General features: G+C 40.9%; 1 protein-coding gene across 2 annotated transcripts in view; it reads right to left on the bottom strand.

Moving 5' to 3' along the window:
• CHN1 (chimerin 1) overlaps positions 1–12,652 on the bottom strand; it is a 178,369-nt gene extending 165,717 nt beyond the window's left edge. Inside the window, exons 1-2 of one of the 2 annotated variants that reach the window (XM_032637672.1) lie at positions 12,433–12,652; positions 12,106–12,302 (exon numbers count right to left, since the gene is read on the bottom strand). In XM_032637672.1, coding sequence (XP_032493563.1) covers positions 12,106–12,124 — 19 coding nt within the window. In that variant the 5' untranslated portion in view covers positions 12,125–12,302; positions 12,433–12,652. The remainder of the gene's footprint in view (positions 1–12,105; positions 12,303–12,432) is intronic. The other variant, XM_032637673.1, reaches the window with a different exon arrangement.
• Positions 12,653–27,589: the final 14,937 nt, after the last annotated feature.

The raw sequence follows: 27,589 nt of genomic DNA, 5'->3' as shown, positions 1-27,589 counted from the left end.
CAATGCAACATTAAAGGAACCAGCAAAACAACCTAAATTAACAAGCCCTGTGTGTGTAGTATCTACTGTTTAGTGTCCCTTCTCCAGGATTAAGAGGATTTTTACAGAATAAAAAGCAGTATAAATTCAACCAGAATTTCACCAGAAACTTTTGGAACAAGTCAAGCTAACAAAAGCAACCAATCACAAAGTAAATGACATATCTGCCCTTGACATGTATCAATACTGCAGGAATATATGCATTTCTTCCTTTAAAGACTGAAAATAAGATCATCAGACAACAAAAACAATATATGAGATTCTGAGATATGCTTACTATTGTTAACTTGTTTAAAGTATTATAAAGTTATAGAAAAAATTAGAGAATGCTTTATATTTCTACCCTGGAAACTGTTCAACTATGGAAGTACTGTGGTTTAATAACTCTTTTATTCACTTAAATATTTTTTGAGCACCTGCTATATGTGAAGCACTGTGCCAAGCATGGTAAGGAGTACAGAAATGAGAATGACTCTTCCCTTAAAGGAACCATCAGCCTAGAAAACATATGATAAAGATACATTACTACTGTGAAAGTAACACATTGACAAATGTCACAGGAGATTCATGGATAAAATGATAAAGAATTCAGAAGATGAAGAGATTCCTTCTGAATGGGTGGCAGGAGGCGGAGGGTATGGATTGCGGTACTGAAACGAAAGGCAGAGCAAGAGCTGGAAATAGAGAAAGGAACAGAACGGAAGCTATTGCAGAGATCAAGCTGCAAGAGTTAGCAGCTGATTGGGTACTAGAGGCAAGGGGAGGGAGGACAGAAGGACAAAAGCTAAGGATTTGGGGCTGGGAACGTGTGGAGTCAGAAATGTCCGCAGGAAATCCTGATAGCGATTTGGAGGGTATGGAAGGGCAGAGCTGGAGATGGAGACTTGGGAATCACCCACACAATACTCACTGCTGAAGTCTATATATTCCCAAGTGAGAAAGGAAGGTCCATTCCTGAAAAGCAGTAACAGGGGAGCAAACAAGAGAGAACTGAGGAACAGTGAAAGGGAAGAAAAGAATAGCTAGAGAATACAATGTCTGAAAGACAAGAAAAAAGTTTCAAGAAGAAAGAGGCAATCAAAAATAGCAAATAGTGGGGGCTTCCCTGGTGGCGCAGTGGTTGAGAGTCCGCCTGCCGATGCAGGGGACAGGGGTTCGTGCCCTGGTCCGGGAAGATCCCACATGCCGCGGAGCGGCTGGGCCCGTGAGCCATGGCCGCTGGGCCTGGGCGTCCGGACCCTGTGCTCTGCAATGGAAGAGGCCACAACAGTGAGAGGCCCGCGTAACCCAAAAAAAAAAAAAAAAAAAAAAAATAGCAAATAGTGCAAAAAGATCAAACATGACAACATGGAGAAGCCACAGTTTACTGGCTATGAATTGATAAAGCACTTCCAAACAACAGCAGAATGGAGGCTCTTCTTGACCAAACTTTAGTTAGGCTCCTCTAATTCCATTTCTAAAGGGCTCAACCTTGACCCCTGGCCTTGCCAGGCCTGCACTGCCCAGTTTTAGCAATTCTAAGTCACTTTAGAAAGAATCCCACACCCTTGATACCTGATCCCTCCTGATACCTAATCAAATTCCTCACCCGCCCCCCCCCACCCCGGGGCTTCCCTGGTGGCACAGTGGTTAAGAATCTGCCTGCCAATGGAGGGGACACAGGTTCGAGCCCTGGTCCGGGAAAATCCCACATGCCACGGAGCAACTAAGCCCATGCACCACAACTACTGAGCCTGCACTCTAGAGCCCATGTTCCACAACTACAGAAGCCACCATAATGAGAGTACCTCGCACCGCAACGCAAAGTAGTCTCCACTCAACACAAAGAGAGGGCTAGACTACAGAAAGCCCATGCGCAGTAACGAAGCCCCAACACAGCCATAAATTAATTAATTAATTAATTTAAAAAAAATTCCTCACCCCCGGCCCTTGATATTTGACCACCTGGCCTGCCCTCAGCAAGAATCCTGTTAGGTCAGTTTAACAAGAACTCCCCCTATCCTCATCTCCTCTTAGTAATTTTCCATCCACTGATCACCCCCCCACCAATCTGCTCCTTGACTATAAATCCCCACTTGTTCTTATATTTAGAGTTAAGCCTGATCTCTCTCTCCTATTGTGATAGTCTTGACACCTATTGCAATAGTCTTGAAGAAAGTCTTCCTTGTTTCAACAAACATCAGAAAAGTTTCTCCTTTCACAGTTGTCAATCTTTTTTTCACTAGGGATTAATGACATTCACAAATGTCTCATAACCAATAATGATAAAATATGGTGGCTGAGAAGATAGAGCGTAGAGGGGGGAGGTGTATACAGAATGTCATTTCAACAGACCTCTGGTAAGAAGCGGGCCACTAATAACTCAGGATGGCATGAGAGGGTTCTAACGCCCTCATGCCGAATAGGAAAGCATGGCTGTAATCAGAGGGAAATGATCCAGGATTCAGGGGAGAGGAAGGAACTAATGATACAAGACAGAGAAAAACGAATTCCCACACTTACTGTTTTTAATCCTCTTGCATTGTATCTTTTTGGAAACCACCTCAAATTCTTTCTGGGACAATGAGAGGTGTTAATAAGTAAAATTTTCCTTTTCTTTCCACTTAAAAATATGAATGCTGAAACAGTTGCTTTTATCTGCTCTTCTAATGAATATACGAAAACTAATAGGAATGCTCATGTAGCACACAAATTTATTATAATGAGAGAAGGATTATATTGTTTTTATTTTCTGACCTCTAAAAGGTTAAGTTAGCCATTTTCATACTGAATTCCTATTCAATTTGATTACGTTCGCTACTGTGAGGGTAAAGCACAAACAAACCAAGCTAATTTATGTGCAATTCCTTTGTACTATTGAAATGAAAAGGAACAATAGTTTAATGAAGCGGAATTTGTTATCTAATTACACCAAATAATTTAGAAACATCTGCGGATGCTTAGTAATACTATATTTAAACCTCAAAGAATCTGCTCCCAGAGAGATTTCCATTTTATTCAAGCCTTTGCGAGCTTCCAGTTGGGGGTTCCATATTAGAGTATGGAACCAAGGGATGGTATGATGGCACATTTACCAAATTTTTTTAAAAATGAAGAAATGGGGCTTCCCTGGTGGCGCAGTGGTTGAGAGTCCGTCTGCCGATGCAGGGGACGCAGGTTCGTGCCCCGGTCTGGGAAGATCCCACATGCTGCGGAGCGGCTGGGCCCGTGAGCCATGGCCGCTGAGCCTGCGCGTCCAGAGCCTGTGCTCCGCAGTGGGAGAGGCCACAACAGTGAGAGGCCCACGTACCGCAAAAAAAAAAAAAAAAATGAAGAAATGAACAAAAGAATTATGATAAATAGAGAGTGTGTATCATATGGATTTGGGCCTTAAAATTAACTTCCAAATTTAAGGAATACAGTAGACTACTGTAACATCATACATTCATTGAAACCTTTATTGTTTAGCTATTGAGTGGCTGCATCACAGTGGCAGTTGTTAAAAGGACAGAAAGAAATCCATAGCTTTCCCATTAAAGAACTTCACCTAATGGGGAAGATAGGACAATATAAACTAACCATTATATCACCACATGAAAAGTGGCAGGGCAGAGACATATATACAGCACTATGGATGCAGAAAAGGTGTAACTAACCCACAAAGACCACATAGAAGAGATGACTATTCAAGCTGAGTTTTGTGAGATGCGTAGAGGGGAGTGGGGCAAAGAAGGGCTTGAGCAATGATGCCAAAGCCATGTTGGGTACAGTCCCTTCTGGAAACTTCAAGTCCTTCAGCATGCCTGAAGCACAGCCTCTGAGGAGGGGATAAGATATGAGGCCAAATAAGTAGGTAAGCAGCAGTCCTACCCTTTTTTGTGGCCTCACTGAGTGGCTTGTGGTTGGGATTGAACGCAGGCCACCGCAGTGAAAGCCCGGAATCCTAACCACTAGGCCACCAGGGAACTCCCAGCAGCAGTCCTATCTTGACAGCCTTATATGCAAACTAGGGAATTTGGACTTAATCTTAATGGTGATGGGGACTCGCTGGAGGATTTCAGGTAGGGAAGTGAATTGTTAGACTAATAAATTTCTAAGAGGCAGGTGTGAATTTCCAATTATAGACGCTAATACAATAAGCAAGAACAACCCAAAATAATAAAGGAAGAAAAAAGATAAGTGTTTAAACTGATTCAAGGTTGTTCACAGGATAAGTGTATAGAGTGACAGTCCACTGTCACGTTTATTCTTCGCTCATTCACTTATTCACTCAATAAACTTGGACTGAGCACCTACTACGTGCCAGCCATTGAGCTCACAGTCCTTGATATACTTTAAGTGTCATGGGGGCTGGGGCTAGATCTGACTATATTCTGGATTACCTCCCAAGAGAGAAGTAAGCCTTGGCCAGTGTATTTTTTACATTTTCAGAGTGCACTAGAAAGTACCAAGTGCCCAGCACTATCAGAAATCTCTCTGCTCTTCCCTGTACCTCCCTGAACCAGATCTCTACCAGAGCATTCTCAGACAAAGTCTACAGTGGAATGTGACATATATTTAGCCACACATACAAACAGAAATATTGCAGAACCACTTTTTCAAGTGGGTCAACAGACTTGTGAAAAAAACAGAGAAACTCTGTTGGTATCTTGGATCTTTGCTAATAGTTATCATAATAATATTAGTAACAATATTAGCTACTATGTATCTTCAACCACCATGTTAAGGGAATTAATAGCCCCTGTTTACATATAAGGAAAATGAGACTAGGATTTAGAGCTGACACTTGGCAGAGAAAGGACTAAACGTAGCTCTCTTACTCCAAAATCTAAGCCCTTTCCTCTGCACTTCATGCTATGGAAGTATCCTCCACGAGCTTCCCATCTCACTCAGAGGAAAATCTGAAGTCCTTACCATGCTTTACGGTCAGGGCCCTACAGAATCTGTGACCCCAACACTCCTCCTCCCCCAGGTGTCTCTTTGCCTTCACCTCCTAGCACTTCCCCAGCTCACTCTGCTCCAGCCATGTTGCCCTTCTTCCTGTTTCTCAAAACTGTTGAGCACATCCCTGCCTTAAAGCCTGTTCCACGAGGTGATTCCCCATTTTCACAGGACTCTTTCTCTTACTTCCTTCTAGTCTCTGCTCAAAATCCACCTTTGCTGTGAGGCCTTCCCTGACCACTCTGCGGCATAGCTAGCCCCATCCTCTTCACCCTGCTTCATTTTTGTTCACAGCATTAGCCCCCTGGCACATTATACATTTTTCTCTGTCACCATCCACTGCATATATAAGTTCCTGAGGACAGGAACTAATATATACCTCGCACATATTAGGCCCTCGATTCATCAAACAGATGAGTAAACGAATCACTAAATAGGAAAACACACCCCAGGCTACACAGCTACTCCTTAGGAAAATTATGAAAGAGTAGGTTTCTTGTTTCTGCTTCCTTCTCCCACTGTATCATCCACTCCTTCACCCTCACCCCAGATGTCCTGAGCTTTTATACTGCTTTGCTTATTACACCACCACCTACAACACACGTCCCTCTTAGTAGTGCCCCACCCTCCAAACAAACACTTCCACCACTTTCTTTTCTCTTACAGTGTAGCTCCCTCGGTCAAATCACTTGTCTGTCTTACTACTTTAAGGTCTTCAGTCCATAAATTAAAATCATTCTTCCATGCTATATGAAGATAAGTATCTATATTTAGCATGTTATTCTTTACAGGTAATACGCTAAAAAAATCATGCTTTAATTTTAATATAATGGTGTAAAATTCATTCGCCATAAAAGGCCTGCAGGGGAAATATTTCAGTCAGGCAGATGTTTACATAACCCTCAAATGCACATCTACCCACATACCTGTTGTCTGTCCCACCTATTACAAGCTACTTCAAATCCTAAAATCATCTCTGACAAAGTAATCTCACAGCCATTAAGGAGCTGAAAAACAACATTCTGTATAAAAAGTATATGACAGAAAGAATAAAGGCTGAAGCTATGTGTTAATCGCAGAAATGGGAAAATCAGGAAAGATTAGCAGTTTAAAGAGGACACGTTCCGTTTCTGAAATGTCAAGTTTGTGGTCATAAAAATCTATTCCAGTGGAGATCATGTTTCTTGGACAACATCCTTTTTCTTCTTGCTTTACACCGTGAAATATATAAGGTCCAATGAAATCCAAAGGTAAAAAGTCTGAGTGGAAAGGGAAAGGAACCACTTTCAGCACAGATGGATGAAACACAATGAGGTGGTCCCACGCCACCAAGCTGCTGGCGGCAGGCCTGGCCTGACTCATCTTCCCTTCTTCCCCAAACTACTCCATTGTCTGGCAATAAGTCTTTCCAAGAAGTGCCTGCTTTTCTAAATTTAAAACAACCGTTCAAAACAGGTAGGGGTATCTTAACGTATCAATTTTTAAGTTTGTTATTTGTTCCTTGGGGAACAAAAAAAAAAAAAAAAACTTTCTAAAAACATGGAGAGGTCTAAAGCTTCCGGTATGTAAAACCACTCTTTTAAAAATAGTATTTTCTGAATGAAGTTTTTTCTATTTGCAATCCATGGTGTCTGGCTCTTTTAATCTAACGGTTTGGCGTCAGACATTATTTTATGGTTTTGAATATAATATAGAAAGTTACAAGAGAAACATTAATTCAATTTGGCAAGTATCTTTTGACTGCCTAATGTGTGCAAGATTCTGTGCAAAAGAAGATGCTGGAACAAAAGTGATCAGCTTATATCCTGAACAAATTAGCTGTTACTCAACAACAATAGCAACAAATTAAAAATAAATAAAAATAGTATTTTCTGTTTTTACAGTTTAAGTGAAGTAAATTTTCCTTCTATTCAACCTGATTTCCTACCCTCCCCCATCATTCTATTAATACAATCTTATATTGAGATGAAATCACATACCATAAAATTCACCCTTTTAGAGTACACAAAGCAGTGGTTTTAGTATGTTCACAAAGTACTCATCCTGCTTTTTAAATATAAGGAGCTAAATTAGGAATGTATATTTGTAACTTTGTTTTGACAGACATGATTTTTTTAATATCAGTTTTCAGTATGAAATATGGTTACATCATTCTGCTTTCTTAGTTTCTCCTACTCTGTTTTTTAAGTACAGTAGGATATTAATAAATAAAAAAATCAAAGTTTATGGGAATCATTTTCTATGTAAGAATGACTTATGACCGGTAATTGGTTGTTAAGGCCAGACTCGAGAATTTGTCTTTCATCGGGTTTGCAAAGCAAGTTCACTGACTTCTTTTAGATTATATATTGCAGACAAAACGTTCTTTAAAGGTGCTGTTACTGATACTTTATAAGAGTGAGAAAATATCAATTACCCATATCAAAGGATATTATCATTACTAGAGGGACTTTTGAGAAAAGCTGCACACAAACCCCAGCCCCAGCAAGGAACTCTGTGTCACGGCTGCTCTCAAGATGAACCAAACTGGGCTTCCATGGTGGCGCAGTGGTTGAGAGTCCGCCTGCCGATGCAGGGGACATGGGTTCGTGCCCGGGTCCGGGAAGATCCCACATGCCATGGAGCGGCTGGGCCCGTGGGCCATGGCCACTGAGCCTGTGCGTCCGGAGCCTGTGCTCGGCAACGGGAGAGGCCACAACAGTGAGAGGTCCGCGTACCACAAAAAAAAAAAAAAAAAAGATGGACCAAACTGTTAATACTTAAGTTAAATCAATCTGGTGAAAAACATATAGCTTACTGTCCTTAAGTCATTCCTTCAGAACTATTATTATATGACATATAAAGCACAACCAAACAGTATTTTTCTGCCTAACTAATTATCTTATGATTGCTTTAGATTAGTCTAAAACATGTATTCTCAATGGGGGTAAGATTGCCCTCAAGGGAGCAAAACTTAGCTTCTGGGAGTCAAAAAACTTTACTCTTTTTATGCATAAAGCAGACAAACATACAGTCCATAAACAGAGTCTCATGGAGAGAACAATTAAGAAAAAATTCTAAAAGGCTTCTTACAGAGGGTGATTTTAAAGAAAGGTTGAAAAATACTGATCTAAAAGAAACTGAAACTCTTCTTGACAACTGTGTCAGATGTTTGTAATTACACATATCACTATCTTCTATCTTCAAAGATTAGAATGCTTGTAGGATGGTTATTTGCAGGGGCAGATGTGCCTCAAAAGACTGCATAACCAACATTCCTCTTACACTGTACACAGATGGTGACTATCAGAGATATAACAACTATAATTCTTTTATCTCTCTTACATAGTACCAAGTCTGCAAACTTTAAAAGAAAAAAAATTTAAGCTGAGATGTTAACTTTTTTACACCAGTTAAAGAAGGAATATGCACAAGTACTTAAATAAGGATGGTGATTTTAATGACAGCTGAAAAGATGAAACATTCTAAAAAAAAGTAGCTGGGCTCTCACCATCGGAGCACCCTGCTGCTTAGGTAACTCCCTCTCACATTCCTTGATGAGCAATGTCTGAAAAATTAAAATTTCAGCAGAGAGTGTATTCAAGTGGGAGTTTCCTATAAAATTAGCTTTTTGTCAAATAAATCATACTGAAAATATACAGCTGTCTTTTTAAAAATACATTTTAATGCCAGGACAGTAATGGAAATCAGAACATTTCCTAACTGTACCACAAAGAATACTCCATTCCCATTTAACTGTTCCAAAGGATCTCTGCCAAGATGCCCATGGCAGGTGTGTCAGGATAGTGAAAGATGCCAAAAAGAGCAGCATAATGAAAGGTTTCCATGGCAGTAGAAAAGTGTGAGGGAAGAATGTAAGAAATTACAGTGTAATCCTAAATATTAGAAGTGATCTATGGCAGTGATGACGGTAAATAAATGGTAAGAAGAAAAAAAGGCAGGGAGCAGGGGCAATGTCAGAGCCAATTCTACCCAGGTGGAGAAGAGAGTTATTCAGGTTTAGCTAGCCTAGCTGAAGTGCACCTGAGTTCCCAATCTCATCAGTTGGCTGGGCTATAAACCAGAGCTCTGTTTAGCTATAAATGACAGAAACTCCTGCCAAGGGATGACCCGACAGGATGCTTTTTCCTCAGCTCTGGCAGTAGTTACTTTGGGGAGGCTTAGGTAGAAACTCTATGGAGCTCTGACCTTGATGGCTGCAAAGTCACACCTGTCTAGTTTCTTGTTCCTACCTTCTCTTCACCAGCTCTTAGAACTTTATTTCATTGTTCCTCGGTTCTAGGTTGGTTATTAAGAAGGGATATGAGGTACTTCTGACCAAGACCAATTAGTTAAATAGCAATATCTAAAATAAAATCTATTTCTTCTAACCCTTGGGGACTGCTCTTAACATATTCAAAAAGCTATTTTGAACTGGGCAAGTTTGAGCAAATCTAGTATTTATCATTAATATAATAGTCCTTAAACTTGAATGGGCCTTAGAATCACAGAGGAGTTCCTTTAAAATCCCCTTCCTCTAAAAATGCAGATTCGTGCTCACTTCAGCACATATATTAAAATTGGAATGACACAGAGATGTTCATTGCTGCTCTATTTACAATAGCCAGGACATGGAAGCAACCTAAGTGTCCATCGACAGATGAATGGATAAAGAAGATGTAGCACATATATACAATGGAATATTACTCAGCCATAAAAAGAAACGAAATTGAATTATTTGTAGGGAGGTGGATGGACCTAGTGTCTGTCATACAGAGCGATGTAAGTCAGAGAAAAACAAATACCGTATGCTAACACACATATATGGAATCTAAAAAAAAAAGTTATGAAGAACCTAGGGGCAGGACAGGAATAAAGACGCAGACGTACAGAATGGACTTGAGGACATGGGGAGGGGGAAGGGTAAGCTGGGACGAAGTGAGAGAGTGGCATGGACATATATACATAGCTGCATAGCACAGGGAGATCAGCTCAGTGCCTTGTGACCACCTAGAGGGGTGGGACAGTGAGGGAGGGAGGGAGGGAGACACAAGAGGGAAGAGATATGGGGATATATGTATATGTATAGCTGATTCACTTTGTTATACAGTAGAAACTAATACACCATTGTAAAGCAATTATATTCCAATAAAGATGTTAAAATAAATAAAAAATGAATAAAAATAACAAAACTGCAGATTCCGTGGGTCTCTGGGCAAAGGAATCTACATTTTTAACCGACATCTCAGATGACTGATGAGTGGTGTGCAGCCACACTCTTGAGATCAACTGCTGCTCTAATCATTACTGAGAAAACAGCCCCTGCACACAGATATACTTTGCTTTACAACAGAGGAATGTTCTTAAAAATTGTAACCAAATTGGATTTTGCAAACTAAATTCTATATTCCCGCAAGATGACTTTAAAATTTTAAAGATATTTTATTCATCCTGAGGGGTGGGAGTGGTTTCTTATACCTTCTTCTAGAGGTCAAATTCCATGCTCTTCCATTCCTCACCTCTACCTCAGTAGTTAAAGATTTAATAATTTAGGAATCCATTTAAAAGAGCCTCATCACGTACTCCATGTCTCCCCAATTTATCTGTTTTATTCATCGAGAATGTCAGTCTTTTAAAAGTCGTTGATTCGTAAATCTTATCTTTGAAAACAAACCTTGAAAATGCAGACTCTCTTTAGGAAGGAAAGTCAAAAACAGTTTTAAAGAGAATTTACTGCAGTAGATTTTACTACTATGTATTAGCTACAACAATGTAAGATAAATGCTTCTTCAAAAGAAAATATCAACTACTAGTAAAGCCATCATTTTTAACTTCTATACCAAAAAAGTCCACACTTAAGGAAATGCTTCTACTAAGCAATGCATATTTGATACAAGGTATTGAAAAACAAGAGATTTTTATTATTTCTTTCAGAGAAAGAAGAAACATTTTTAAAACACTCATGGAGAACCACCAAGTAAGAAATGTCATTTCTAGTACTGTGGGTATTTGGGCCAAGTAAGCATAGTCCCAGACTGAAGATTGACAGACTATGTCCTAGGCTCAGTTTTGCCACAAAAGGGCCATGTGACCTTGGGAAATAACCTCTCTGGGTCTAAATTTAATTTGAAAAATAAGATTGTTAACTAAAAGTAATTCTTTAATTTCAGCAGATTCACTCTGAAGTATTTACATCAAAAAGCATTGTGGTATGTGATGCCTGTAAAGTGCTTGATCAAATGACATTATTAAAATGTAACTGGAAACTTGATATTGTGAGTAACTCACTAAGACTGTCCTTGTAGCTATCAGGTACATATCATTGGACTTTTCTCCTTTGAAAAACTGAATACTTTGATCATCTAAATTTTCACATACTGAGTTTTCTTAAAGCAAAGTACATAAGTACCACAGTTTGTTTCTGTAAAAGAAAATAAAGTATTTTTTCAGTCCTTCTTTCCAACCCATTGTCATTACAGACTCTGGGGAAAAACAAAACAAAACAAAAAAACCTTTAAGTCTTAACCACTGAAACAATGTTACAGTAATTACACCACAGAAATAACACTTTCGTAAAATACTCAAAGATATTCACCTGAGACTACTTATCTTCAGTACCAACTTTCTTCTGTCTATTCGTTAGAGCAACATTTTCAATTTTAGCAAATACTAAAATAAATTCACCACTCATTCTTGTTTCCAAAGGAATATACTGAGTCCAAAAAATTCCCCCAAAATCCAACAGGAATCAACACAGGCATTTGACAATTCCAGGGAGGCTGGGATGCACAGACATCTTGTTCAAAATGAATAAACTTTCCAGGACCTTTATTTACAGACTTGAGAAACATAGGTTTGGAAACAACCAGCTAACTTCGCTCCCAAGTTGGCATCTTAGAGAATCCTCCGTTTACAAAACACCCAGGACCTCAGAGCCTCCCTGCCCAGAATTGGCAAGGGGAGCACACGCCCATCGGCCCTGCCTGGAGAGGAAACAATGGGAGAGGCGCGAGGGAGCGAGCCCAGCGCCCCGAGCGGCCCAAGTCAGCGGCCCCGGCCCGCGGCCGACACCGCCTGCGGCGTCCCCTCCCCAGGCGCCCCGGCCCCCGCCCTCGAGCCCCGCGGCGCGGCCCACCTGCGGCGGCGCGGCCAAAGGGCTGCACTTACCAAACAGGGTCAGGGCCATTGTAAAGGCGCTTGGCAACTGCTCGCCGCCGCCCGCCGGTCCACGCGCTCCTCCCAGGCCGGCCGGAGATCACCGCATCGGCCCGATGCGCTCACACCTCGGAGGGAGCGGGTAGTCGGAGGGGCGTGGTGGGGTTGCTGGCGCGCGAGGAGGCTGCAGGCCGGGAGGCAGGGCACCGCTGCAAGAAAAAGTTATTTACGCGTTATTGTCAGGCGCATCCGGACAAGGGGGGACCCGCTAGCCCTCGGCGAGCCGGCACTTGTCGCTGCCATCTGTGCACTACGCGGAGCGCGCGCGGGCGCCGGTACCTGCGAGGCGGGGAAGCTTGGCCGCGGCGCAATGGCAGGAGGAGAGGCGGCGCCGCAGTGGCGGCGGCGGCGGCGGCGGCGGCGGGGAGAGGAGCAGTCTCGCAGAGCCCCCGGCGGGGCGCGCTCACTCTGCATCCCGCGGCCTCGCAGACGCCATCTTGCGATAGCGTCTCCCACAGGATCCGCCGCCGCGCCTCCTCCCGTCTCCCCCTAGGGCGGCGTAGCCCTGTGCGTTCCCATGGCAACGGGCGCGCGCGGGCGCCGGGGACGCGCGCCCCTCCTGCCCTGTGCCGCTGGGAGCCGCCTGGGCCGCCCGGGAGGCGGCCTCTTGTAGCCAGGGAGGGGCGGGGCGGTGTGCGTTTTAGCCGAAATCCCCGGTTTTTTCTTGAATGGGATTTGTGGAGGCGCAGAGAGGAGCTGTTACTCGAAAGAAGAGTCACTGGAGGATGCTCCGTGAACACAAGGACCCAGCCAGGGTCATCTGGGGATCGGGTTCGTTTGAGGATATATCTCTCCCCCGGCGCCTCCGGGGTTAACGGAGAGTCTGGAGCCCTTGACGTGAAGCTATAGGACTCCAGGAAGGGAGCCTAGAGTCGAACAGAAGCACTGAATGTTGCTTTCCTCTCCATTGGGACTTAGGAGTCAGTAAGAATAGTTCTGGTCAGACTGTCGTCGGTTAAAAAGCATCTGAGAATACCTAAAATCATTTGTTTTAAGTGCTTAAACCTAATTTTCTTCTTTTTACTTTACACCTCTTTGATATTGCCTCAGGAAAAAAATCAACATTTCTCGCCGATTGGCACTTCTTTACCAGAAAAGATTGTTCCCCTGAGCCTTTTGCATTTATCTGTTAATCACTGGCAGCATCCCTCTTTCTGTGATGTTCTCTGATCGCCTCTGTCCTTGCCTTAATTAAACGAGAAGCCATATAACGCCTTGAGATTATCAGCCAAAAGATGTTACTGAAAAGCTCCGTTATGATGGTTTTTGTCGTTTTCATTGAATGTATTAAAGAATTCAGTATTCCCTAGTTGCTATGATTGTTTCCTGGGGGGTTTGTTTTGCTTTTGTTTTTGTTTTTAACCCTCCTTTTTTCTTGTTTCTCTGCTTAGGGATTTGATACTATTTCAGCATCTAATCATGTAGATTTTCCCTTTGGTTCTCATTTCTTCCTGGCTGCATCTTTCCTCTTTCAGTTCCTCAGGTTCCCTAATGTCATTTTCCTCTTCTATCTACTTTTCAACTAATTCTTTTAAGAATATTATATCAATATCTTCTATTTAATTTATCTTGAGGATCAAAATCATTATAAAAATGAAAATTACTACTTCAAATAGAACCACAGTTAATTCATCATCCTTTCACAGCAGACTCAAAGATCAGAAGAAAAAGAAAAGCAGGTTGGAAGGAGGAGCCAGCCTTTTGTTTCACGTCAGTTACCTCAAGAGAAAAAGAAATAGTAAAATAATTCAACATCAGTGGGCAAATATTTAAGATGCTATATGTCTGAAATTTTCTGGTGTAGTAAAAGGGCTCTCCTTTAGCCACTAATATCAGAATAAATCTTGAAATCCCCAGAATTTTAAATCTTTAATGAAAAGGACTCGATTTTGAACAGGCTTTCTGCTCATGAAAAATTACAAACACACAGCTCATGAAGATAAATGAGACACTCAAGAAGGCTTTGTGGGACAGACTTTAGAACCGTGTAAAGCTTGCTGCTGATCTGCTCAAGCAAAAACTAAAAACACCATTTACTCTCTCAATCAGAGGTCCCCAAACTTTTGGGTACCTAATTTTCCTTTGAGGGTCAATGAAAATACTGTCTCTCTTCCTAGAAAAATGTTTATGTGTATACATACAGCCACCAAACTTTTTTCACACAATTTCAGGGGGATTATAGTTATTCAGGGACCTTAGGTTAGCTTCCAGATATCCTTTTTAATCTAGGAAAGTTTTTGCCTTTATAATTAAAATTTTTTTAAATTCCCCTTTCATATAGAAGCATGGAATTTTGAACAGAAAGGGACCAAACCCCCCAATATACAGGTAAGGAATCTGAGGGTGCAGTGGTCAAAAGAGTTTCCCAGGTGTGTACACCTATATAGTGGCAAAACTAATAGGAAAATCTTAGGCATCTGGTGTTCTCCCTGACCACCTCTCCCACTCTCCACCCCCCACCTATATACAGGGTACATGGTTTGAATTTTAAAAGAAAACTCTGTTTAGTATTAGAAGCAGAGTTGCAAGGGGGGGTGTTTTTTCCTCAACCATTTTACATGTTTGGGTCTTCTTGTAGTTTGGGAAGTTGAATTTTGTCCAAAAGAATCTTTCTTCATGTGCTCTTCAACTCCCAACCATGTGCCTAATCAGGCTAAGAGGCGCTTTTCTCCCTCTTTGTTAAGCTCTCTTTGAGAGGTAACAGAGCATCAAGGTTTTGATGCTACAGCTCAGCTTGTTGGTAATTCTCTCTATGCTTTGGAGAGATATCCTAGGGGTGAGTCAGAGGGAAATTAACAGTCCTGTGCTCAGACTTAGCCTCCCATTGTACAGCCAAGCTTTGGCTGGACCACCTTTACACTCACTAGTTATGGCTGATCACAGCTGAATCCTAGTGACAGTCTCAGCTTGGGCTCAGGTGGGGACCATCTTCCCCTCCCCTTCCTCTTTTCCATACAAGTCTTATCACCCCCACACCCAACACACACACACACACACACACCCCAAGATGTTTTTAGGATACTGTACTATTTAAAACAATACAGCTGAATGTTGCCGTGTTTCCCTTTTTAAGCATCTAGCTTCCCACAGTCTTTCTTTCAATTGACTTCCTAATGGTTTTATCCTCTAACAAAATGCTTTCTATACTTGATCAAAGTACTATGTCTTGAAAATAGTATTCATTTTTATAATATTGTATTATCCAATGAGGAATAGAGTGTTTCTTTTCTCACTTAGCTGGAAATTAAGGAGTAGGCTTTCTGCTACAGATTCAATGTAAGGAAGGGTGTTAACCACTTGGGGGTGATTATTATGGGTGGTGCCTTAGACTGTTTGTTAACAGGGCAAAAAATGAATTGACTTTTCAAAACATTTATGTTTCCATTCAAAGATTTAATTTTGTGCTTAAAATGTAAGTACCTAGAAGGGCCAGATTTGTCTGCTCTGTTGCTAAATGGTTGTTCGATTTTCAGACCTATGTTATACTCTTTCTGGTTCTTACCTTCCTCATTTGTAAAATAAAGGAACGGGACTAAGTTATCTCTAATGTTCCTTTTAGGTTTGGCTGTCATTCTATGACATTTTAAAAATATATAAATCAACTGGATTATGGATAAAACAGAAGACTTTTTTATTTGAATATTCAATATATTTCAGTGTTGGTATATCTAGTGAATTTAAGCATCTTATGTTACAGTTTCATAAATACCTAGTATGAATAAGAAGTTATATTTTATTAAAACACTGATACTGTGATTTCATCTGCACTGTGTTATACTGACGTTATATTTATTGTATAGAGAGCAACCTTTTTTTCAGGTTTAACAAGATTAAAATTAAAAAGATGCACCAAACAATCCATTTCAAATCTACTAAAAACAGTTTCCCATTTTTATTTAAGTTTTGTTGACTAAACAGAACTTAGACAACCCTTGAAAATTTTTTTCTACATTTTAAACTAATGACTTATCACAAGTGTTTTGGGTTTCCTTTTTGTTACTCATTTAGCTTCATTCCCATTGGTAAACATTGATTTGTTCCTCAGTTTTGAATGAAACAGAAATTAATTAGGCAGTTTCTGCCTCACAATAACAAGTTAAAATTATAGCACTTTATCATGTCAACACAGCTTTAAGCACTAGGAATACCAGTGCTATTAGCACAGTTCCCAAAATAGTGCAGAAGGTTTGCTGTTGAAAAAAATCAGAGTGTATTTCTGCTGTGATAGAAAATTCTTCTATTCCTCCTCAGTTATACTGATTAAGGTTTAAATTATTTATTTAAAATATTCACTATAGGGACTAACCTGGCGGTCTGGTGGTCAAGACCCCAAGCTTCCACTACAGGGGGTACGGGTTCCATCCTTGGTCAGGGAACTAAGATCCCGCGTGCCATGAGCCACGGCCAAAAAATTTAAAAAATAAAAAATTCACAATATGTGACATTCTCTCCTATGTTTATGTTACCAGTTGAAGTATTTATTTCCATAGTGTGGATTCATTTAGAGTAGATTTGGTCTGGGTTTTTTTGTTTTGTCTTTTTGCGGTACGCAGGCCTCTCACTGTTGTGGCCTCTCCCGTTGCGGAGCACAGGCTCCGGACGCGCAGCCTCAGCGGCCATGGCTCACGGAACCAGCCGCTCCGGCATGCGGGATCTTCCCCGGACCGGGGCACGAACCCGTGTCGCCTGAGGCGGACTCTCAACCACTGCGCCACCAGGGAAGCCCTGGTCTGTTTTTAATAATGTTTTCCTTAAACACTTAATCTGGATGAATCCCCCTCCCTTTTATCTGAGGCTTATCTGATGTTTGCATGGAATTTCTTGATTCATAAATAGCACTTTCACTGGGCAAGGCCATTTGCTTCGTAACAGAGGCAGCATTTACTCTGAATTTAAGGATTTAGACCATGAAGCTATTTAGGGAAAAAAAAGAATATTTATGTCGTAAGCTGTAAAATTGGCCTTCAAGCTTAGATAATTCAAATTAATGTTTACGAGAGTTAATTGTGTTCTACTGACCACCAGAGGGTGTCTAAATTTTATCCATAAGAGTAATTTTGGATCTTAGAAATGAAGTAAAATTTGAAAAATACATAAGTTTCCTTACGAATTGAAAACTTTTTCAGTTCCCCTCCATAGTGCTTCTTATAGTAGCAGAAGATAATCCCACCAAAATTATGCTAAAAGGGGAGGCGGCTATTGGCCGGTGGGGCACCAGTTTGGAATTGCATATTACTGAAGAGTTGCACATTACAGAACAGTGTTTGCTCAGTCTTCATTATAGCACTTCCAATGTTGTAGAAGGGCCGTGTGTGTGTGTGTGTGTGTGTGTGTGTGTAAGGGTATGAAGAGAGAGGAAATTGAAATTCAAAAGCAGAATGAAAAGGTTTTCTATCCCTAACCCAGGGTAATGGATTTCTTGTTAATTGCTCAGCTTGAAGAGGAAATTTTAATTCAGTAGGTGATAGGACCACAGATATTACTATGAACCCTAGGTTAGAATCTTCTGAAAGCCACTGGTCCTATTTTTTAAATTTTGTGGTAGAATTTATTTTGACAGATCAAAGTGACCACTGGTTTCAAGTGATCAGGAAAAAAGGGTAAAAGAGGTCTGTTTTTAATTTGTTTTGAAAACACATTTAAAAGAATACTTATTTCCTGGTAAATAGTCTAGCAGAGCTTTTAGAAATTTTTCTATGGGTTTAAAATCAAATACGTTTTCCAATACACACCAGATAAAAAGTACAGCAATTATGGCTCCTCACAAGTAAAAGTTTTTGTTCTGAACTATAATCATGTTATAGTACTTTAAGCCAGCATTTCCATTTGTGTGTATTTTTCTGAGGTCACCAGGCATAACTAATGCACAGTGTAGCTAAAAGTCTATTTGACTTGAGCAGTTGGATTTCTGCCAGATTTTGTTTTCAAGGGGGTATAAGAAGATTCGGCTGCAAATCAAATATCCCTAACATGGCCATGGTTTTTCGGGTTAATGTGGGTGTCCACAATAAGATGACTTATTCAAGTTGATTACATTGTGAGTTATAAATCAGCAAAATAGCTATGAACTCTGGGTGAGAATTACATAATCTCTAATTGAATAACAGAGCTGAAAAAGAGGGAAGTGTATTTCCATGATTAAAAACACAGTCTGGGCTCAAACCTTGTCTACCCCAGTGATGGATATTTCGCAAAGCTCCTTTGTATACTATTGTAAAATAGGACTTGTATTAAACATTTAAGACAATGTACTGATTGGAATTTATCCATCCATCCTTCATCCAATCAACAAATATTTACTGAGTACTTGTGATATACCAGGCATTATGCTAGATTCTGGCAGAGGAGTCAACAATGTATCAAACATGTATCCAGATCTTTAAAAATTTGCAGCCCCTGGGGATGAGTCATAAATGGGACAATGACAGGGCCACAAGAGGTGTACAGATAAAATATCATGGGAGTTCAGAAGAGAGAAAGATTATTTTCAGCTGATGTGATAGATGAAGTCTTCGTGAGGAAAGAAGCTTTGAGGTATGGACAGGAATTAGGCAAACAGAAGAAAGAAAGGGAGAGGTGAGGTTTAGATAAGAGGAAAGAGGTAGGCAATCATAAGAGAAGAATGGCAGGCAGGACAGTTTAGCTGTAGCAAGGACTCACGGGAGAAGAGGCTAGGGACATATGTAGAAGGCCAAGCTGTTGCACTGATGCTTATTATGTTATCTGAACCCTGCCAGCTTTTTACAAGAACTTGAGGCAACAAGAAGTTTAAATGCATTGTGTAAAACTCTGGTCTCAACTTGTTTTCTTTTTTTTTTTACACTTTTTGGTCGTGCTGCATGGCATGTGGGATCAGAATCTTAATTCCCCAACCAGGGATGGAACCCGTGTCCCCTGCAGTGGAAGCATGGAATCTTAACCGCTGGACCATCAGGGAAGTCCCTGGTCTCAAATTTTTTATTGCCTTATTTTCCAGTAACAAATTGAGTACCCACCAATGTGTGTGTGTGTGTGTGTGTGTGTGTGATACTGCTGTAAGCTTACAACTTAAGGCGTAAGAGCACAATATACTCTTAAGGTGAGGTTTATCATTAATGATATAAATCCATATTTTAAAGTCTTTTTGAGGGACTTCCCTGGTGGCGCAGTGGTTAAGAATCCCCCTGCCAGTGCAGGGGACACAGGTTTGAACCCTGGTCCAGGAGGATCCCACATGCCACAGAGCAACTAAGCCTGTGTGCCACAACTACTGGGCCTCTGCTCTGAAACTACTGAAGCCCGCGTGCTCTAGGGCCCGCGTACCACAACTACTGAGCCCATGCACCAAGACTACTGAAGCTCACGCGCCTAGACCCCGTGCTCTGCAGCAAGAGAAGCCACTGCAATGAGAAGCCCGCTCAACGCAACAAAGAGTAGGCCCCGCTCGCCGCAACTAGAGAAAGCCCGCACGCAGCAATGAAGACCCAATGCAGCCAAAAATAAAAATTAAAAATAAATAAAGTCTTTTTGATAATTTCTGATTTTTTGGTCAACTTCCAGTGAGATCTTACTATGTCATCATTATTTTACTTCTGGCTGACAAAGGGCTTGCACCAAGTATAGGAGTCGTGTAGGTTCTGCCATTTATTTTATGTTTACTTGTGTTAGTATTGTTAGTATGATTTTCAGAGCATGGTTTCTTTGAAAGGATTTTTTAAGACAGCTGTCCACTTGGTAAAGCTTAGTTAAAAAGCATATAACAAACCCATAAATCCAATTAACTTGGTCACGTAAATAGTAGTAAGTTGCAATGAGCCAAATGAGAAAAGATGAGTCAACTGCATTGTCAACCCCACCTCATCATGGAACTCCCTTTCCTCCCTCAGGATAAGTTGCACATAACGCATGTGATATGGGGTTTTCCAACATACAAACTGAGTAAGGGAATCTGTGTTACTCTGTACATAAAATACTAATAAAGCTTAATTTTCTCCTCATTTAGAAAAATAATACCTATACATAGAAGTTCTACTTTTTCTTTCCATGAGACAGTGGAAGTCTTGCATATCCCTTGGGGTATGCACACTCTACTTTGGAGATTGCTGGTATAGATGCTGGGAAACCAGGGTAAATATCTGTGCAGTGCTATGGTCCGTGCTGACCTTCAGAAGGATGAATCTGAGATCTGTGTGTAGAATAGGTTGAAGACAGAGAGAGGAGAGTGGCTCCTAGTTCAAGCTCTACCCACCTGATATTGCAATTGTCAATTCCAACTTCTAAGATTTCTGGTCTCAACTTTGAGCGAGCCTAGCTTTCAACAAGTTCCAGGAGATATCACTCAAAACCCCTAATATCCAGGGGAAATGAGGCTAAACTTTAGAGAGAGAGGCCTCAGAGAGAGGCCTTAGAGAATAGAGAGAGAACACTAGCCATAAAAAGATGAAAGACTAGCACTAGAGTGGACCCTTCCATAACTAAGGAACTAAGCATGGTAGAAGAAAGTGTTTTTTAAATATTTTGTTTACTCTTGATAATGAGTGGAAGCATAGCCTTATAAAACACATAGCTGTTTAATATGTATTTGGGGCAGACCAAATAAAAGAAATATTATTGAATTAGAGTGGGGTTAAATTTTTTAAATGCTGGAGGTGGGTGAACTTGTAGTTCTTGCCATCAAATCTCTATGGGGAGACAGCTGGCTAAGCAGGAGAGAGAGGAAGAGGAAGGGGAAAAGGTCTTTAGAACTTTCCTGTCATGGGACCAATCAGTGCCACCACAGTGCCCAGACACTGCTCACCCAGGAATTGCAAGGGGTTGAAATATAATAGATTCTTCAGAAGATGAGTGCCAGGAAGAAATTCATTTTACTGACAAGATTTTAAAATTGCAACCTGAGGTAGAATAATCAACTTCCTGTTGAGTATTGATTGTAGCGATGAGTGACTTCATTAATACTCCTTATTTTCTGGGCTTGGGTTAGCCTGATTCCTAGGCTTTAAAAACATTGGAAGTGCCCAGTACCTTTTAAGCTGTTAAGGGAAACCAGCTGTCTTAGGGTATGTCTTCCTGTGTTTCCTGTGTTTCTTCTGAGGAACAATGCAAATTGGAGAATGATAACCTCCAGAGACAGGGTGAAATAAAGTGCTAGTCCTAACAAAGAGAAGAAAACATCCAGAATGAGAAAAAGCTCTCATACCCGGTCTTCACTCAGCTTGACCCTGCCTCTGTGTTCTCCACCCCTTTCCAGTCTCAGAGCACTAAGGTAAATTTGTCCCTCCAATTTCAACCGAAGTCTCCCGAAGTCCAAAAAGCCTTTTCCCCAAAAACTATAATGGGAAACATTCGGCTTTCTACCACTCAACATACATTTTTATCCCATTACTTAATGTCACAAAATGACTAATTGACTTCTCCAGCTGTTTTTTCCTTTTTTTAACAATATGATCTCCTTCAGGGAAGGAGTGGTGTTTGCTCGTCTTACTGCAATCAGGGTCAGACTCAGGCACCTCTTAGAGTGAGGGGGTCGGGCTGCACTGCATGTACATTCTATGGTCCTTCCCGGCCATCCAGACCTTCAGGGCCTTGAAACTGCACGCGTTCTTTTCCTCCCCCAAAATTGGGAGTTAGAGATTCATTTAACTGAACATATTTAATACCAGTTCTTCTTTAGGGCCTCCTATTCGTTTTCAAGTGTGTGTAGCCCATGGCAGTATAGGGATATGCTAATACAGATGCTTGGTGAAAGCAAAACCTGTGTGTGTGTGTGTGTGTGTATATGTGTGTGTGTGTGTGTGTGTATATATAAATGTTAAAATATATAATGATACATTAAATACAATAATAATATATATATATTATATATATATATAATGAAATTATTCAGCTGAGGTCTCAAAACAATCATTTTAACTGAAATTCTCTATGAAGTCATCCCAACCAGAAGTAACAATCCTTACTTCCAGAGAACTCTGTGCTTTAAGTTCAAGTGTGGGTCTAAAATCACTTTACATTTTATTATAATTATTTGAATATATATATGCAAATATATAAAATATGTACTTGTGAATATATATTTGAGAATAATACATACACACACATATTCTACCTTTCTACCCATTGGATCCTTAGTTCATTAAGAGTAGGGTTCTGTTGTGTTTTTCTTTATATTTCCCAGCACATAGATACTCAGCAAACGTCAGTTGCATATATTAATGTAAATATAAAAGCTAGTACAATGATTTCAAACAGGCTTCCTCCATGCTGGACCTCTTAGTGGGGAGCATGCTAGGATATTGATGACATTCTGGTCAATGGTGTACATTGCCCTGCTCCACGCTGTATCTTGGCAAAAGCAAATGGACGGTTTTGTTTAAAGTTTGCACTTACAGCATAGACTCATGATAGAGGATTAAGGAGCACCAGAAGGTAAGAAGGTTAATTGTAACTGCTGAATATTTGGCTTTTCCATGTTTCATTTGTTTGCAGTTCAGTGGAATAAGCTTTGCAAAGTCAAGCCAGATTTTCTTCATACCAGTTCTCAGAAAATCTTACTTTATATGAGGTCTTTCTATACCCTACACCTAGTGGCCTTTTTTGTACAGAGGGCCAGAGACAGGTGCCTACTTTTTCCTTTTAAAAAATATTTCAGTTACAAAAATATTGTTTTTCTACATATAACAATTACAAAGATATATATGCAAAAAGAAAAAGAGAAACCATTGTTAATTCCACTAGCAAAAAATAGCCACTAACATTTTAGTTTATATTCTTTGAAAATGTTTTTCTGTGGCTTTATAGATGCGGCACATGCAAGCATGGATTTGCACCATTCTCTGCCTCCTCGAATGCAAATGGTTACAACATGTTAGTACCGTGTGACTTTACCCTCTACCATAGCTGTTTGGTAGGTCTATGGATGAACACCAACCCAAGCTGGGTCATTCAGAATTACCCTCTCTCTGAGGATGAAGTTAAAATGTTTAAATTAGGGGCTGCTGGAAATAATCTTTGACTGTGTAGAATAAGAAACAGAAAACAGTACAGCATTTAAGAGTTGCATTAAAAAAAAAAAAGGTAAGAGAGACCCTGACAGCATCCACGTGTCTGGTTCCAATTATTCTAAGTCTTGGAAGAACATAAACTTTCTTTAAATTCTGTAGGTAGAGTAGATGCTGCGGCGTGCTGACCAGATCCTTCCCATCAGGAGTGCAGTACCCATTCCCTCAGATGCCAGGAATGTCTGTTGCTGATGGCTCAGAGCTGAGTCAATCCCAGGACCTGTCCTTGGACTAAAAGAGCTACTTGGACCAAGGTCACACACCTTCTCCACACAGGGGCAGCCTACATCCAATGATTGGTTGATATGTGGGTATAAAGGCCTGGGCTCCTTGCCTCAATATGGGACAACTCCAGAGCTCTCATGGCATTGACTGTGGCATTGATTATAACTTCACAGTTCAACTTTGCCCTCTGCCCAATCCTCCTTTCCTCACTCCCTTACAGGTATTGATTCAAAGAGCACCCTCTGATGAACTTTCTGCACGCAAATCCCTATCTCCATCTGTTTCCTGGGGAGCCTGGGTGTGGCAGAGATGTCTAAACATTCCACATAACACATTCTCCCTTTCATCCTTGTAATAAATCACTCCACCATTATTATTTGACCTAGAAGTGGTTTCTTGGTTTTTGTAACCAAAAGGGTTCTAACTAATATATTATTTCTTTATAATACATTTCTAGAAGTAAAGTTAATATTACACAAGAGATACACATTTTTAAGACTTTTGATCCCTATTGCCATGTCATTCTTCAGAAACATTGCACCACTTACAGTTTCATCAGTATATGGAAGCAATCATTTTCCAGACTCTGCACAACACTGATATTCTCTTTTTACTCACTTATTCAACAGATGTTTATTGAGTGCCTGCTACGTGCCCTGCTATGTACTTAGGGCTGAGGATAAATCCCTCATGAAGCTTGCATTCTAGGTATGAAAAGATAGCCAATTAACAAAATAAGTGAGTAAGTTGTATTGTATACCAGAAAGTGGTTAGGTGCTACAGAGACATAGAAAACAGGGGAAAGGGGAAGACAGTGCAGGGGGTAAGGTTGTCCATTTCAAGTACAGTGGTCAGGGAAGTCATCCACTGAGATGGTGACTTTTCAGCAAAGACTTGGAGGTGGTGAAGAAACAAGGCATGGGGACATCTGGAGGAAGAGCATTTTTGGCAGAGGGAACAGCAAGTTCTGGAGGTTGGATAATACTTGTATGTTCAAACAACCAGGTCAGAGGCTGGAGCAGGGAAGGTGGGAGGGGCAAAGAGGAGAGTGAGAGGAGATGTGGTTAATGAGGTAATGGGAGCTGCTATGTGGTCCTAGGGATTGTGGCTTCCTCTAGACAAGATGGAGAGCCACTGGAGAGATTGGAGGACAGGAGTGACACATTTCAACTTATGATTCAAAAGGTGCCCTCTGACTGCTGTGGAAAGAAAAGACTACAGTTCCCCACCCCCCGCCTGCCCCCCTTCCCGGCCAACCATCCTCAGGGGATATGGTCCAGGACCCGCAGTGAATACCTGGAACTGCGGATAGTACTGAACCCTATATATACTGGGTTTTCTCCTATACATACATACATACCTAGGATAAAGTTTTATAAATTATGCACATTCAGAGATTAACAATAACCAATAATAAAATAGAACAATTATAACAATATACTGTAATAAAAGTTATGTGAATGTGGTCTCTCTCTTAAAATATCTTATTATATGAATTTTATGCTTTTTCCATCTTATCTTAGCACCGATCACACACTGTGGCTGTAACTTTGCAGTCTGAGGTGCAACCGCAAAACTAGCATACATTTCTTGTTTTCCTTCTTACCATAGATCTTAGCAACCTCAGCATACGATTCTTTTTCTTTATTAAGTTGAGAACGTCTACCTTTTCACTTAAAGGAAGCATTTTATGGCTTCTCTTTGACATATCCAGATTGCCAGCATCCTTTGCACTTTGGGACCTTATTAAGGAAGATAAGGGAGACCTGGACACAAGCACTGCGATATCCCAACAGTTGATCTGATAAGTGAGCCAGCTCCTGAGTGACTAACAGGTGGGATATGCTGGACAAAGGGATGATTCCTGTCCCAGGCAGGACTGAGCAGCACGGAGCAGGATGGCGGAGATTTCATCACAATACACAGAAAGGCATGTATCTTCTCCAGACCTTGGTGGAGAAACAGTTGAATTCAGAAAGGCAGTCAAATGACTGCCACATCTTTCCCATGCTTTTTTTCTGTGAAATGGAGTGTCTCTAGATTGGATAAATCACAGATTATTGAAGAAGCAGAAACCAGCCAAACAAATGAAAACATCTGGCAAGATTAATGTTAGTATTTATTTTGAGAGGGATTATCATTTGCCCGGTAAGATAAATTTTAAATTAATTAATTGTATCATGATTTTTTAAACTAGACAAATAAGGCAAATTCTTTCTTCGAATCTGAATTTTTTCACTTACTAGACGTCACAGTTGAACTAGATGATTTCTAATGTTCCTACAGATCTAAAAATTCTGATTTACTAATTTACTAGTTTCCTGTGTACAAATGTATTGGGCTGTATGAAACCATTAATAAAATGCTGTATTCCCCCAAGGCATTTCGCATCCACTGTAACCAACACCACCAAAGACTAACTTACCAAAGACACGTTAAGAAATTAGCGTACATTTAATAATTTATCCAATAGTGGTGATTGGGAGAGGAGAGGAATTATCATCTCTTTTCCAATCTTTAGTGGAGACTTTGTAGAGAACGTTGTTAACAGCTTTTTTGAGGTATAATTAACATATGACAAACTGTACAGATTTAAAATGTATAGTTTGCTACATTTAGACATAGGTATATACCTGTGAAACCACCACGATCAAGATAATAAACATATCCATCATCCTCAAAAAGTTTTCTTCTTCTCCTTTGTAATTTCTTCTTCTAGCTCCTCCCTCTGGAAAACTACTGATATCCTTTCTGTCACTATAAATTTGTTTGCATTTTTTTAGAATTTTATATAAATTGAATAATACACAGTGTAACCCTTTTTGACTGCCCCCTTTTATTCAGCATAATTATTTTAGATTTATCCATGTCGCGTGCATCAACAGCTTGTTCCTTTTCATTGCTGAGTAGCATCCATCATATGAATACTCCAGTTTGTTTATCCATTCACTTTCTGATGGGTTTTGGGGTTGTTTCCAGTTTGGGGTGATTATGAACAAAGTGCTAGGAACATTTGTATACAAGTCTTAGTAGACACACATGCTTCCATTTCTCTTGGGTAAATGCCTAGGAGTGGAGTGGTTGGATCAGATGATAGATGCATGTTTAACTTTTTAAAGAAATAACCAGACTCTTAGGGCTTCCCTGGTGACGCAGTGGTTAAGACTCTACCTGCCAATGCAGGGGACGTGGGTTCGAGCCCTGGTCCAGGAAGATCCCACATGCCAGGGAGCAACTAAGCCTGTGCACCACAACTACTGAACCCGCGCTCTAGAGCCACAACTACTGAAGCTCACGGGCCTAGAGCCCGAGCTCCGCAGCAAGAGAAGCCACCGCAGTGAGAAGCCCGCACTCCAGAACGAAGAGCAGCCCCCGCTCGCCGCAACTAGAGAAAGCCCGCACGCAGCAACGAAGACCCAACACAGTCAAAAATAAAAAGAATTAGGGCTTCCCTGGTGGCGCAGTGGTTGGGAGTCCACCTGTCGATGCAGGGGACACGGGTTCGTGCCCCGGTCCGGGAAGATCCCATCATGCCGCGGAGCGGCTGCGCCTGTGAGCCATGGCCGCCGAGCCTGCGCGTCCGGAGCCTGTGCTCCGCAACCTGAGAGGCCACAGCAGTGAGAGGCCCGCATACCGCAAAAAAAAAAAAAAAAAAAAAAAACAACCAAGCTCTTTTGCAAAGTGGTTGTGCAATCTTACACTCCCACCAACAATGTATGAGAGTTCCTATCCCTCCACATGCTTATCAACACGTGGTACAATCTTTCATTTTAGCCATTGGTGTGCAGAGGTATCCCATTAATCTTATTAATCTTGAATGGAGAGACATGAAGGGAAAAAAAAAAGATTGGTGCAGATTCATCTAGGGAAGATGCGTGTCAGTTAATCTCATGCTACTGGGATCCCTCGAGCTGCCCTAGTTCTTGTTTGTGGTGAGCCTGGATCTTCAGTTGATTTTATAATTTTAAAAGCTACCCCATGCCTTCTAAGACTTCCTTTGCCTTTGAGGTAGCTAGAATAGGCCTCTGTTGCTTGTAACCAAAGCCCTCCATCTGCTACAGGTGGCTCTTGTTTACTTCTGCCCGGTTGGCCGCTTCTCATCTTCTATTGGGAAGAAATCCTACCCATCCTCTAACCACTTTGCCTCTAGATTCTATCTCCTGTAAACCAAGATC

This window comes from Phocoena sinus, chromosome 7 (genome assembly GCF_008692025.1).
Source record: "Phocoena sinus isolate mPhoSin1 chromosome 7, mPhoSin1.pri, whole genome shotgun sequence".
NCBI classification, from domain to species: Eukaryota; Metazoa; Chordata; class Mammalia; order Artiodactyla; family Phocoenidae; genus Phocoena; species Phocoena sinus.
Note: the sequence above shows the minus strand (reverse complement) of the source record. Positions and strands in the feature narration are given on the sequence as shown.